The 16,052-nt window shown below is 30.6% G+C and overlaps 1 protein-coding gene across 3 annotated transcripts; it reads right to left on the bottom strand.

Moving 5' to 3' along the window:
• Positions 1–1,044: 1,044 nt before the first annotated feature.
• On the bottom strand, positions 1,045–11,488 carry LOC108329567 (ribulose-1,5 bisphosphate carboxylase/oxygenase large subunit N-methyltransferase, chloroplastic). 3 transcript variants are annotated; one of them, XM_052873957.1, is made up of 16 exons: positions 11,373–11,488; positions 11,166–11,256; positions 10,702–10,876; positions 10,514–10,619; positions 9,934–10,022; positions 9,237–9,263; positions 9,045–9,157; positions 8,781–8,900; positions 8,281–8,361; positions 8,076–8,140; positions 6,416–6,472; positions 6,144–6,215; positions 5,810–6,058; positions 2,056–2,171; positions 1,709–1,822; positions 1,045–1,416 (listed from the first exon to the last, which is right to left on the bottom strand). In XM_052873957.1, exons 1-16 carry the CDS (start codon positions 11,421–11,423, stop codon positions 1,254–1,256), a joined length of 1,689 nt encoding a protein of 562 aa, XP_052729917.1. In that variant the 5' UTR covers positions 11,424–11,488; the 3' UTR covers positions 1,045–1,253. The 3 variants fall into 3 exon arrangements, with proteins under 3 accessions (XP_052729917.1, XP_017419315.1, XP_052729918.1); XM_017563826.2 differs by having other exon boundaries at positions 9,940–10,022; XM_052873958.1 differs by lacking the exons at positions 1,045–1,416; positions 1,709–1,822; positions 2,056–2,171 and adding an exon at positions 2,179–3,996.
• Positions 11,489–16,052: the final 4,564 nt, after the last annotated feature.

The following is a 16,052-nucleotide window of genomic DNA, read 5'->3' as shown; positions in this document are numbered from 1 at the left end:
AATTTGTTTTTAATTAATTATAACACCATCATAGTTTTAAATATTAAAAAATTACGAGACTTAATTATAAAAGTTTTCTCAAATATCTTTATATTATCTTGCTTGTAATACTAAACTCGAATTCAGAAATATGCATGATTGTAAGGCACAATGCCTATTTTATATATTCAGCAAAGAAACGATGCTTATTTTATCATAGGATAGCTTTCATTATCAATGTGCCAAAAAGCATCTTCCATCATTAATTTAATAGCAAATATCTTACCCTTCAGACGTGTTACAGAGAAAACCAGAGTCCTGATCACAAAATGTCACAAATTCCTTCTTTTAGTTAAACTTTTGCAAAAATTAAATTATTAATTTGAGTCTTATACTTTCCCATTTTATGTTTTAATCTTTATACTTACTTAAAATTACACATTATACTTCCATGTATTTATAATTTTATTTTTGTAGTGATCAATGTTCCTTGACTCTCTTAACTAACACTACCGTACAAAAAAAATTTCCACCAGAAATTTGTTGTTGAAGATACAATAAATATGAAGACTAAAAAATTAAAACTGCATAGTTCAAAGACTGAAACGGGTAACCTTCAGATGCAGAAAACAGTAAAATGTTGTTACAAACATAAAAATTGAATGTTAAATGTGTAATTAATTTATTTTATGATCGTTAAATATAAGTTTTGATGTGCAATGGTTGTCCAACTTGCAAACCCATCCTCTTGAGTTAGCTACTGTGTTAGGGAGAACATGTTACTGATAACTTTTGACCAAAACTGTTTCATTCTTGCTATGCATTTCACTCAAACAGATTCAAGATCACGGTTTTTTATTACCTCTTTATCGTGCGTCATTTTTCCGTTCTGGTGTGTCAGTAGTTATCAAACTAGTATGTTTAAAAAATTAATGATTTTCTATCAAATTAAGAAGATAAGTTCTTAGTTTGTTTTTTAACTGATTACACTTTTAAAGGTCTGCAGTTAGACAGTTCTAAATTTATTACTTTAATAGAGTTAAAAGAAGTAAAGAATGAATTGTGTAAACCAATAAAAATGAATAAAGTGTAGAACATAGATGGAGCAATTCTTGAGTGAATAGTGTGTTTACAATTATTTTAATCTAACTCGAGGTTTTGATTAGTTGTGTTGTGTCTATAGGCACTTGAACTATTTAAGAATTACTCAAAGAAAAGGAGTAACCATTGGTTAAGATGAAAGTGAGAAAATAGGACTAAACAATGTGACATAGTTAGCAAGAAGTCACCTCTTCTTCATTCAGTGATAACTGCAAAGCATGTTCTGCTTCTTGCAGGAATAACCTTGTTAGTTGTTTCTGTCCACGCCGATATACTATAGCAGACCACTTGTTTCTAGTCATCAACTTTGGCTCCTCAGAGTCATTTGTCTTTGTGCTGAAATTTTGGGAAAGACTAATTACACAACGAAATGGTGTATAGATAAACAACTTAAGTGTTTAGAAAACAGATGTTTATGTGTATGTTGTCTCTGTAATAAACACGGAATAGAGTTAAACTATTTTCATGTAAGTTGTTTTCATAATATTTTTTTAGTATTTGAAAAGCCATTGAAATGATGGACGACTCGGTTTAACTGCCTGTACCCTTGAAAAAAAGATAGGCATCAGAGTCATCCCTAATAATTAAGGCATTTATGAATGCTAAAATCAAGTATACTAATTTCTACCTTAAATTGCTCGTGCATTGTTTGCTATCTTCCTGGTCATCAATAATAAGGGCTTTCCTGAGTAAATCAAGGTCATTTTCATCTGTTCCAGAACTCTCTTCAAGATTCATCATCCTTGAATGCATTGAAATCAGTTAGGCATGGCACATAACATCATCAATGCTGATGTTGTAGTGTCCTTATTCACTCAAAAAATGAAATGATGAATTAAAAGAGATTAAAGCATCATTTGCAGAAACCAAGTGGCAATAAAAGGCATGCAGATTAGGAGTAGGGCAAAATTCATTTTAGTTTATAATTAACATAATCCTATCAGTAGTTATGGCTATGTAATTCCTGGAACTTACTTCACACGAAGAAGATCAACAAGCAATTGTAAAGCTCCAGTATCACCACAGACCTCCCATACTGCTGATTGGACATCTGTATCTGATAGTTCTCTCTCCCTTTCAGGTCCAGCAAGCTTTTCATAGAAAGCATGAAATCAAACAATAATGCTTATCACTTGCCTTCGGGTTCTAGGCTTCTAGCTAAATGTAAGTAATAAATTAATCTCATTTTAACACAAAATCGGCCAACAGTAGAAGAAAAAGGTATGAAGAACTGGTAATTGATCTTTTAATTCACCAGAACTAAGAATGGTTATATAATTGAGTACGTGAATTCCAAAATAAATAAAAGCAAAATACAGAAAGTTAGTAATGAAAATTATAAACAATTAATGAAACATGTAAAAATTGTATTGGAGCTTGGAAGTGAATTGTATTATGTAACATCCCAATTGTATTATATAACATCCCAATTAAAAATTTTAAAATCATAAATACCACTGCGGAAATCCAATTATATAATACCGAAATTAATAAAATAAAAACGAAATAAAGTAAACCCATTTACATTGTTTCTAAAATTTATAGCACAAAACTTTAAATAACAAGTCTTTTTCCCACTCTCGCGTCTCTATCATGCATTTGGAGCATATGTAACATCTCCTGCTCCCGTATAACCAACAAATATAGGTAAGTTACCATAACACAATAACAATAAAATTTGTACATAGGAAACAAGCACAACTTAATAACAAATCAATCATCTCCAGTGCTATCCTACTAACAAAATCATTTCTACACCATTATTATCATCAACATCCTCATCATTCATATCATAACTATACCATCAAGGTTATCCTTATCAATACTGTCTCCAAACACATCATGATCACGAATCATCAACACATGTACTTCCATCAGAAATAACCTCATCATGAATGACACCATGAGCCTCCACAATACCAAAAACTCCATAGTGAAAAGAATCAGTCACACTCTTGTACCCTACCTCACAAACTTGTAGCCTCCCCTACAGGCCCCCTATAGCCTCCCTTACAGGTTTGCTCGAGTAGTCCCACCATCCTAACTAAGGAACATGTTTCCTGCCACACAAGGACAAGGCAAACACCATCACCCCCATACAAAGAAGACTCAATACCCGAGCACCCCCTTTTCGCACACAAGGCCAAAGGGAGTCGCTATCTCGTATCAGATGATCGATAATCTCAAGATTTACTAGGTACAACAAATAGACCTACCCCACTCTTATGCTCATCAACCTCTCACTCAGGTGCACCCAACACTTACTCATGTTTCAACATCAATCAAACGTCTAGCCTGATATTCTTATCCCCTGCTGAACATTATTCATTCATCATTATCTCAAGTCTAATCCAAAAATGCAATGTGCTCAACATGAAACCCTCATGGGTCCACTCCAACAATAGGTTATAAAATATAAATTAAATAAATAAATACTATTTAATAACAAACCAAAAATAATGAATCATTTATTAATCAAATTAATGATTGTAACCTCATTATTTTCCTCTTTTATTAACCAAAATTAGTAAATCATTTAATATTCTAATTAATGATTGTAACCTCATTATTTTCCTCTTTAAACCCAATTAATTTTTATTTCCAATTTCATCAAATGTTAATTAAATAATTTTATTTCCCATTATTTTAATTTTAGAGACATAAGTTTTTATTATTTTGAATTCTCTGTCTTATTATTATTATTATTTTTTAGTCTCTACAATTGCGATTTCAAATCTGCCCCTCAAGGGTCTTACAGCCCAATTAGCCCAGTCCAGTTCTAAACACACCCTAGCCCAAGCCAAGTCCACGAAGGACTCCACAGCCAACTTTCGCAACCTCCATGGCTGCACCACTCAGAGCAAAACAGGTTGCCACTGCCATCGCAACCACCTCGAGAACCCAAAACGCAAGAATCTGAAACCCAAAAATCCCCATTTCAAAACCCTAACCCCTAAATCACAACAACAATCTGCAGAGGAGAATCAAGAAATCCAAATTCCTTCATCACAAACTCAATACACACGAGAATTCCAAGTCACAAGAAAAGATTACAAACCCTAAAATATTCCCCATTCCAAAAACCCTAATCGCAAAATCAAGAACCCCAAATCCAAACGAAACTACAAGATCAAAACATGAAAAACCCCAAATCCAATTCAAATGAAACCCTACGTCTCAAATCACAAAAGAAAAAGAGTTGGTTATGTGCATGAGTTCATAAGGTGTTGTGTAACTCAGTTGGTTAGAGCTCTTTGATGGGCTAAGTGGTCACGTGTTCAATTCTTGACTTGAACATAAATTTTTATGTTATTTATTTTATTGATATAAGTGCAACACATATTATTGAATGATTGTTCAATTTGTGATGTCTAATATTTTCAGTGTGATGTGTTGGCTTGTTGGTAGGAATGATGGTCTAAGATTAAATGAATGTGAGTTCAAATTCTAGAAATAAAAGTTTGATGTGAAACCTTGTTTGATTTTACGTATGTTTTTGCTTGAGGGCAAGAATGTCTTTTACCCTTTGTGTTTTGAGGGGTAGAAATTATAAATGGGGTGTAGGAAGTAAATGCCTATACTTTTTAAGGAAGCAATTATAGTTTAAAAAATGGTTGAGATTTTTAAGGAAACATTATCTAGGCAGTTACCTTATAATAGATTTTAATCAAAAAGAAAAAAAAAGGTTTATTAAAGAAGAAATAGAAAGAGAAGAAGTATAAAAAGATATGTAAGTATAATCTGAGAGAAAAGAAAAGAGAGCAACAGTTCCTCTGACTTACGTTGCTCTCTTTTCTCTCAAATTATACGTTCGTATCTTATTACGTTTGTTCTCTTTCTATTTCTCCTTTAATAAACTTCTTTTTCTTTTAATTAAAATCTATTATAAGGTAATTGCCTAGATAATGTTTCCTTAAAAATCTCAACCAATTTTTAAACTATAACATCTTCATTTAAATCTTTTATTTTTCTGCTTATTTTATTTCAAGTGTATGCCTTTACTTCCTACACTCCCTTTATAATTTCTACACCTCAAAACACAAAGGATAAAAGACATTCTTGCATCCAGACAAAAGTATACATAAAATCAAAAGGTTTCACATCAAACCTTTATTTCTAGAATTTGAACTCACATCCATTCAATCCTAGACCATCATCTCTACCAACAAGCCAGCAGATCACATTGAGAATATTAGACATCACAAATTTAACAATCATTCAATAATATGTGTTGCACTTATATCAATAAAATAAATAAATAACATAAAAATTTATGTTCAAAGAGCACTAACCAACTGAGTTACACAACACCCTGTAAATTCATCACATATAATAAAACATACTCAAGTCATCAGTGGGATTGTTATATTGCCACATATGCTCGGCAGTGACTATACAGTCAATTGTTTTCATTTAGTATTATCAGTCTGAATATTACTAAGTTGTAAGCAATTTAACCATAGGTAAGGCAAGGGTTTTGTTTCTCTTTCAAAGTCAAAGAGGTTGTCAATTGTCCCTCCCATGATGGAAAGCATGGAATCAAATGTCCAGTAACCAGGTCACTTAACCTGTAGCAGTTAACTAATGGAACGGGTAGGAAATTTGGTAAAACTAGATAGCAGACTAATTAAATAAAGAGAAAAATGCAATTTCAGTGACAAAGGCAGGAACCAATAGTCTAACATTTCAAAGGAAATATGAAAAGAAAACTTTTGTATAGAAACTGAACCTCTTCCAGCATTGATGAAACCTTGTAAAGCTCTTCTTCTTGCATGGCTATGGTCCTCAAAGTAGTCATAAATTTCTCAGGAAACACTAGCTTGTTTGCATAAGATGGCATCTTGCGCTGACCACTCCAACTATAGTTGCAAACTTGTTCAGCTTTTCCCTTGTTATCTTCTCCACTGATTTGGGTCCCTAGCGGAAAAAACCCATTATCCAGAAACGTTTTGTGTAAAAGACATCTCATTTCAGCATTCTGTAAACATATCAAGAAACAGAGAGTCTAATTACAGAAGTTGGAAATTTTAGAACAGAAAGATGAAGGTAAACTATTGGCATACCTGCACTTCGAGAAGCTGTCCTTTGGACTCTGAAAGGGAAATAGTATTCATTGCTTCTGCTGGATAGTGGACCTGGAGGACCAAACAATTCAGTCAAAGAATGAAATGCTTTTATAGTTGCAACTCTGATTGGGTAATTATTGCAAGGAACTGCTTAAAAAAAGAGGTGGATATTACTAAGTATTTCTACTAAAACTTGCCACAAATTCAAATTGCCATTAAGCAACAAATAAAGGGGGTGGTAGCAATAATTAAAAAGTATAAGTCATTACCATGACATAGTCATCTATGTTCTCATCAATGACAAAACCATACAAATACAGAAGTTCCTGTGCCAGGTGGAAAAATACGAAAACCATTAGCACTTGAAATAAGCTTCAAAGTAACTCTTATATAGATGGGATATGTCGTTTATTGTACACATTTTGTATATTCTATTTTTACTCCTGTAACTACCACTGTAAAGTATTATTTCTCTCCCACATTCCCCAAATCACTGGCTTCCTCCAACAGCACGGCACAAACCACCCACAATTTATTATTTAACCTCTCATATCCCTCTTTTTATTTTTTATTTATTTTTTAAAAGTATAGAGACAAGTATGGAGGCCATATAAAGTGAGAAAATGTTTTATTATAGATCAAAATAAACAGTTTAGACTAAAATAGTTATTTATAAAATCATTTGTACAACTTACATTATCAAATCTCTTATTTTATTTCCTTTTTTATAACAAAAAAATCTCTAAATCTTCATAAAAAATAAATAAAATCTCTAAGATTTCAATTATTTCATTATAAAATATCTTAATAATCATGTAGTTTTCTTTAAGATTACGATTATCTTATCACCATCATTATCATTGTCACTATTGCAATCACCGCCATCATTGACACCACTATGATGCTACTTAAACCACCACTACATCATCGTCGATGTTTCCACCACCCTACACACTATTTTTGTTGTTGTTTCCACAATTGACCACTAGAACCAACACCAACTTAGCCAAAACGAGATAGTGGTGATTCTAGTGTCCATGATGGTGATGTCAATAATGATCATGATGACAGTCAGTGACAATGATCATGGTAATGAGTTAATCATAATCTTAAAGAAAATTAATAAGATAATTGAAATATTTTAAATGAAAATGATTGAGATCTTTTAGCAATTTTATTTTGGTTTTATGAATATTTAGAGATTTGATAATGTAAAATGATGTTAATAAATATTTAAATGAGTATTATGATCTAACTGCAGTTATTAATCCCCCTCATCTCTCATAATAAAACATTTTCTTACTTGACATGGCCACAAACTCACATTTTACCCACTTTATTATTATCATGTGGTGAATTTTACACGAATATGTTTTTGCACATTTTACTATAATGTTTTCTAATTTGTAAGCATTTTATCATCATGTTGGTAACAAAATGATGTTGTTTTGAAAAAAAAATTGGTAACAAAACAGCATCATGTTTTAGGACATGTCACAATTTTGTTGAAAATTGAAAACTGTGACAGTAAAATGTGCGAGAAAAAACTTGATGGTAAATTTGAAAAATGATAATTGGGTAGTAAAATGCAACTAAGACATACGTATAATGGTACATGTGAACTCAAAGAAGTTAAAGGGACAGATGTACAGGGCAACCCAGTCTTGCAGTTTATTGACAAGGCAATTATGTATCTGGTTCAATAAAATCTTTTGCAGTGAAGTTAAATATATTGCCAACATGACATTACACCAGTGGTTGTTGCCACATGAAAAACCTTATTTCCCTTTGCAGACTTCTCTGCTTGAAGCCCAGAAAATTGGAGCTTAAAATGAATGGTGAAAATAGAACAGAAAAGTAAATGAGAATATAAAAAGTAATATAGGAAAATTGTTTCAGTTTTGAAAACCACAGAACAATATAAAGTACCTCATTTCCCTTATTTCCATAACTAATAGAAATTTCTTGGTCATTTCGCAAGTCACTTTGAGCAGCTTCACAATCAAGAAAAGAAAAATGGAGAGAAAGAAAAATTCAATTAAATAGACATTTAAAAGAAACTACAAATGCAGAGGCAAAAAAGTGGAAAAAGCTTATTTTGGATGACAATGAAGGTACAAAGAAAAATTGTTACCCAAAATAAGATACATGGAGAAAGGAACTCCTGTTGCTAAACCAGTTCCATCAACTTCCCACGTTGCTATCGGCTTTAGATCTGATTGACCACATGATCAATGTAAATAACGCATTTGTTATATCTAGCATATATTACATGAAGATGACACACCCAGGCACAGAGTCAGGAATACATGTTTATGGAAACAAATAGTTCATTTATCTCTCCCATTTATCAATGATATGACCCCATGAAGACATGAACATTATCACTTCATAATTTGCACCAAAATTTATCAGAATTGGAGCAACAAGGACCAGTTTCTTAGCTGTTTGTTCGTAAAGGCTTTGATATGATGTCAAGAAATTAATTGACCAAAATCTATACGCTGTTACACATCTAAGAGTGGGTTTGTATCAAACAATATCTAAAGGGGAACAAAAAGAAACATTGAAGAAATGAACAGCAAAGTAAAGTAGAAGTGAAATAAATGTCAACGGTTCAAGCAAAACAATTACCATGGTTACAAAAGTCAATGCCAGGGACAAGACCCTCCACCCAAACAGTTTCTCCTGTCACTGTGCAACTGTTACATGCCACTTTCGTGGTCAGACTGTTAGATTTTTTAACCTGGTTTCCTGCAATAAAAAACTTCCCTATTTTAATAACATTTTGTACTCTCAAATTCATAGAAATACTAAATTCTGACCTTTTTTTATTGGACACAAACAGCAGAGAAAATTGTTATAAAAAAGTTAGAAAGAGAAAAAAGACAGACTCACTTTTTTCATCAGCTTCAGGAATGCAACTGTCATGATCATCTTGCATTTCTGGAAATACATAAGATCGAGGCATTGGAATGTTTAAAGCACGGGTCCAAAATACTGAATTCGCCCTAGAAAGAAGGCAAGTCTACTATCAACCTCCAAGGTTTTAGTTGAAGCCATTAAAATTCACTAAAGTACACCACATACCAAAGGAAATCTTCAAAGCACACCTCACTGCAAAAAGGTCAGGCATAAGATAAGCAATGTAAATGTACGTTTAAAATTTAGCTAACAAGTTAAATAGTTGTTTGAAAACAAATCTAAAACATTTAAATTCATCATTCTGAAGATAGTTGAGTGGTATATAGTGAAGGCATTTTTTAATGTAGAATGAAGAAATATTAACTGCAGATTGATGTGGGGTATATCGAAAAGACAATATTGAAATGTAAATAGCATTGCATAGAATGTCATATTGATCAATCAAATCCTATGATCATGTACTTCAGTGGCAGACTATAAGCAAAAGAGAAGACGATATCTTGCTTTTTTCAACAAAGGACCGTATTCTACAACATCAACAAATAGATTACTTACATCTGAATGAATTATGTTGAATAGAACTTAATAGGAAAAGCAGTGGCACGTTTAGCATGGTACAGAGTATTCGCATTAAAATCTTAATGCCATAATAGCTTTCATATAAGGTGAAGTAGTGAACTTAACAAGTAAATTATCCTTCACACGTGTAGCACTCAATCCCAAAACCAAAATACATCATCAACGTATATCCTACATTAATTAGCTATAAATAAGACATCAAAAATTCAAGAAGTGTAAACTGTTTCAATTATGAATTAACCACTTAAAAAACATAAACTAATCAATACAAATACAATTTTACCCATACATCTCTGAATTTCCATCAAGAGTCAAAAGTTTCTTCACTATATCCTTCACTTTAGTTTCATACAGAGAAAGCAGGCTTTTCTTCTGCAAGATAATACAGTCATCAAACATACTATTGAATAAGTGACCAGAAGTTAATAGCAGAGTTGAACTCTGGCTCTGGTTGTGTCTCAAACAGAAAAACACGATAAAACAAAACTAAACATGTTCAAATGGAAGGTGAAATCAGACTAAAATAAAACTAGCTTCAGTTTATTTTAAGTGGTTTTTATAGTGTATCTAGTGCATGCTCCTTCAATGCCATTTTATCACATTGATCATTACTCCAAGAAGAACACAAGTAAAAGCTTCAGAGCAGAGTGGTCACACAAACTACTTTCTGAAATTATGGGAAGCAAATTTTCATATAAGATCACACAAACTATCTTTTGAAATGCAGTGAAACAAAGACAAGCGAACACAGGAATAACCAGTCTTGTGTTTTTATCATGATACATCTTCTAATTGGCAAGAAAAGCACAACTGTAATTCAACTGGTAAATGGTACAAAAAGAACGAGTCACAAGAAAAATTACCTGCAAGTCAGTCGCACGATATAGTGTTGTTCCTCTCAGTTCTTGAAGTTCATCATCACTAAACCAAAGTGGATTCCCAAAAGTGGTTGGAAGCATATCGAGGTACCTGATTTAGTTTCAACCACCCAACAAGTGAAACTCACAACACAATCTGATTCCCAAAGTGAAACACAGTCAACCATACATACGGCTTCCATAGAGAATTCTTACGCAACCGCTCCACAGTCAATAACAATATCATTAGTAACCTGTCATCCACATCTCCTTCTTCAAACATTGCTCTACATGCTGGTCCTAGAAGAGGATCTTGCAACACCCTCATTGGAGTAATGGCTAAATCTAGTGGAACAACCAACATAACCCCTGATTTTAAAAGAAAACAATACTACATTACCTCTTTTTAGTGGTCAAGGCACAGAACTATAAACATTCAGATGACAACACTAAGCACCTAAAATATTTTCCTTTTCTGAAGATTTCCATTTTTTTAGCTTCAAAGGCAGACCAGTGCTTTCGAATTTCAATATTTTAAGATTATAACAAAAGGGAATTAACAAATTTTCACACACTTCCACATTCCAAACAACAACAATGTCACGTATATTCCAATAACACCAACTCCTTCTCCCTACTCAATCCATATTGATATTACCATCAGAAACATCTTTTTCAAAAAAGATGCCAAACCCTCGTTTGGAATCACACCACTTGATCTTGCAACCTCGTAGCTCCACCCCATTTGCCTGAATTGAATCCCAAATCAAAATTCAAAACTTATCAAAAGTCACTATTAAGTATTCAACACAAAATCCCAATATACGTATCCTTTGACCACAAATCAATAAGCATGTTACCGAACCTGTAGCCACTGCATGAAAGTTTCGAGCTTTGCTTCTTCTGGGCTCGCCATAGCTACCGGTACCTAGCCAATTTTTGGTTTGCGCCTACTTGGATGACAGGGGCTAAAGGTTTAAAGGGTTTAATCCTGTAAAAAATACCACGGTTGGGTTTAAAAAATAATTAAATTTTTTAATACCGACAAATTTTAAATCCGATCCATTTAAAATCCCATTAATCATTATCAATATAAGCTTATTTATTATTATTTTTAATTTATTTTTAGATTATATTTGAATTGTATGTTATATTTCTTTTTAATTTTAAATTATTTTAAAAATTTAACATAAATAAAATTTATTTAAATTTAAATTAAAAAATTATATATTTTTATTTAAAAAAAATTATAATTAAGTGATCTAACTCACCAACTCAAAATAGACTAAATCGAATAATTTTTTCTCAAATTAGATTAGCTCAATAAATTATCAACTATAGTAGTCGGATCATATGGTTACTTTTACAACACTAATTTAATCAATTGAGTAAAAGCTTTAAAAAATAATGAAAATTAAGTACAAATTATAATATTACTAAATACTGAACATTCTTTATTCTTTATTAAATAGTCAACATTCATTTAAGTGTTGAAATTAAACATTATAAAGTTATAAAAAATATTCAATCCATTTCTTCATTTCCCTAGTTTAAGACAACGAATATCAATTTCAGTAAAGTGTAAGTATTTTTAGAGATCAGATCACAGTCTATAAAAACAATATGTGTATTGTTTATATTTTCTTTATTTGTCTCTTCCCCTGCAATCTTTTTATTTTTCAAGTAGCTTATGGAATTGGAAGATGGAAAATAATACCAAACTATTTAATATTTTAACTCAATAATTACACTTTATTCAAATGAAAAACAAACATAAATCGAGGTGAGTGATCAAACAAAAATCGACCATGGTCAAATAAACCAAAAGAGAAAATTAGTAGGAGACAGCCACATAAGTTATGATTAAGATGTGACATAAAGAGGCAGGATTAAGATGACAAAAATAGGTATCAAAACGAATAATTTAATATTTGTAAACAGGTAGAGTATTATCATATTATTACTACTCTTATTTATAGATATTTATTATCTGACATAAATTAAAATTTTCATTTAATTTATATTATATTAAATTAAAATTAAATTTATATTTATATTTTATAAAATTTAATTTAATAAAATTTAAATTTAAATTTATATTATATTTTCATTTTATTTATATTTCATTTTAAAAATCTATAATCTGAAAAATATTTTTTAAATAAACATTCTCACCAATAACAGAACTAAGAAATCGGATTCTCATTAGTTTTTTTACTATCTTTTTGTTGTACTTTTAATATTTTAAAATATATTAAAAAATAATAATATACCGGCACCAATATATTTTAAAAATTTAAGAAAAATTGAAACACTCAACAAACAATTTACGGTCATTTTTCGATTTATAAATCATTTTTCGATTTATAAATTAAAGCTGTGAAAATAAATTACAATCCACAAGTTTGGTTTGAAAAAAATATAACTTTTTATGTAGATCAAGTTTCAATCTGACTCATTTAAGTTAGTTTATTGGGATGAAACTCGCGATGAGCCAGATTGGTTCATCAACTCACCTAATTTTATTTTATTAATTTATTATTTTATAAAACCCTAAAAAATAGTCTTCTAACTCACTTTTCATACCAAAAAAGATTATTTTATATTTTTTATTATTGTTTTGAGTTTAACATTAGAGTAAAAATTATTTAGATTTGAATTACAATTTTTTTAATTTAAAAACAATTATAATCAAGTGAGTAAGAGAATCAACCCGTTTAACCCACCGTGATGAGTTGGACGAAGTTCAAATTGTTCTGACTCACTAATAAATGAGTTAGGTTGAATTAGTTCATTAAATGACTAACTCGTAATGGATCGAACTGAATCGACCAAATGTCCCATTTTGATAGCATTACTCTAAACTTAAACTTCAACACAATTAAAAAAGTTATGAAATATTACGAAAGTGATGTAATGTTTTAGGTGATTTAACTGTCGAAAAAAGTTACCAATACCTGTAATAAGATCTAGGAAATACAATTATATAATGAAAAAGTCATGCTTGAAAAAAATATTATTTTAGTTTTTTTTTCAAGCATATTGATATTGGGTTTCTTTAACGCGACTTCTCTTCTTTATCTCTTTATTCAAAATTATACTTGCACATACAATTTTAGTTTAAAAAATAAATTCATATTTACAAACATGGCTTCAGTTAAAAAATGAGATTTTCTTTGTAAGTATAAATTCGTTCAATTGTTAACATAACTTCAACACAATTAAAAAGATATTTTTGTGAGTAATGACATCTACTCAGAAATCAAGGTCTAGTTAAGGTGGTGTAAATGGTTTATAACTAATTCAATTGGTTTTCATTTTAATTAAATTGTAGGAAATCGTGATAGACACGACATCCACATAAACATATAAGACTATAAATATTGGACCAAATAACATTAAATGTAATTTTATAGTTTATGAAAGCAATTTCATGACTATGGTATAGTATGGTACTAAACTTATGGAGCACATCTCTAATTTTCTTTTTTATGGTTGATTCAAATGGTAAGTAATGCAATATAATTTTGAGTTGGCTTGCATTGACTTTTTCATGCTAATTAGTATTTTTTTAAACTCAACTACCTTCTTAATGTTAACTTCTATCTTCCGTTTTCTTTAATAAATAGCCGTTTACTATTTTTTACTAATTTAAGAATAATTTAATTAGTAAATATTTATTTATGATTACTAATTAATTTAGCTTCCTATTTTGTATTTAAAAGTTTGTTCGCATTTTTTTTTCATAACATACTATTTTACATCCTATATTTGTACATTCGTGTTTTTTTTTAAGTTTTGAAACTTAGTAGGAATTATTTTCAATTGATTTAAATTTTAATGTTGTGTTCTTTTGTATGGATTAACGATTTAAAAAATTTGTTATGATTATATATGTTTATTTGGATGAATTTACAAGCAAGAGTAAGTGTGGATTAGCGAGATCAACCATTTTCTCATTTTATTTCATGTAAGATTTGCAAGTGAAATGTGTTGTTTTATAAAACTAACATCGCTTTAATATGAGGTGTGATACATATATTTGACGTGGTGTGATAAGTATGTGGGAGTTCTTCGTGCTTCATGATGAAGAACCCGTAATAGGTGGCTTGAGTGGTGTAACAACGTGGCTCGATGACAAAGGTGTGTGGTGGTTGATGTAGGTAATGTTGTGGTGGTTGTTGGCGGAGATGATGTCAAAGTGAAGTCCTGGAGGTGTTTGAAAGTGTCATTTCAATGTTTTTGGTGGTGTGAGGTCAAGAGAATTGTAGGATATGTGGTGGAGGTGACGATGATGGATATCATTTATTATTTGTTTACTTTATTTTAACATGAAGATATCTCGTTTGTGGAGATAGTTCGATTATGAAGATAGTTCGCCTGTGGAGATAACTCAACCGTGAAGATAGTTTGATCGTGGATATAGCTTGATTGTGAAGATAGTTGACTGTGGAGATAACATGGCTGTGGAAATAGTTCGACTATAGAGATAGCTTGGTCATGAAGATAGCTCGACCATGGACACAGCTTGATTGTGGAGATAGTTCGGCTATGGAAATAACTTTGTTGTGGACGATAGCTCAGTTGTGGAGATAACTCGATTGTGGAGATAGTTCGGTGTCGCAAATTGCTCGTCGTGTTGTGATGTTTCCTCAAAGTTATGGAATAGCCCGATGTCACACACTCCAGGTGTATTCGAGAATGTGTGTGACAAGTGTATTGTGCATGTTCATGTTCATAGTAAAGACCTAAAACCGATTTTGAAGAATAATATAATCTATTCAAATTGTCCAGGAGTTATGATTCATGGACACTGAAATGCTTACACATGCTTGTGACTGGATCTATCAACACTCGAAATCGAATTTGTTAAGATCTATAATTGGATATGTGAACATCTATAATTAATTATGAAGAAGAATGAAATTTGTTCTGTTTTATTTAGAACCGATTCCACATTGTTGAAATCAATTTTGTTTTTTATTTCAAGTAATACTTTTTTAAAACCATTCATTAAAAAAATCTAAAATAATTATAACTTAAATGTCATTTTGACATTAAAAACAATTTAATAATCATACATTTTAATTTATAATTTTTTTAATATATCAATTCATAATTTTTTTTAATATGTCAGTGAAATTTCTCGTAAACTTTTACAAATTTTATTCATAAATCCATTTCTATCTTTCATAAATCATTCATTAAAAAAGAATTAAACCTAAGAGTACTATAAAACAAATCATAATAAGCACATATCTTAATTCAAATAAAAGTTCAACGTAAATATACAAATTACTTTCTATAAATGAAATTATTAAAACATTTTCAACTTACGAAAATATTATCAATTTGGTTCACGTTGTTTCGGTATATATAATCTCATTTTAGTTAAAAACGGAGATTAAAAACATTTTAAATATATTATTTTTTATTAGCTTTTCAAAATATCTTTTAAAAATAAAATTATGGTGAAATTCTGAATTTAAAAATTAGTTCAAAATCAAATAATAATTGTATGTAAAACTCATAATTACAAAGCAAG

Source organism: Vigna angularis, chromosome 2 (genome assembly GCF_016808095.1).
Source record: "Vigna angularis cultivar LongXiaoDou No.4 chromosome 2, ASM1680809v1, whole genome shotgun sequence".
Lineage (NCBI taxonomy): Eukaryota > Viridiplantae > Streptophyta > Magnoliopsida > Fabales > Fabaceae > Vigna > Vigna angularis.
This window is presented reverse-complemented; position numbering and strand designations above follow the sequence as displayed.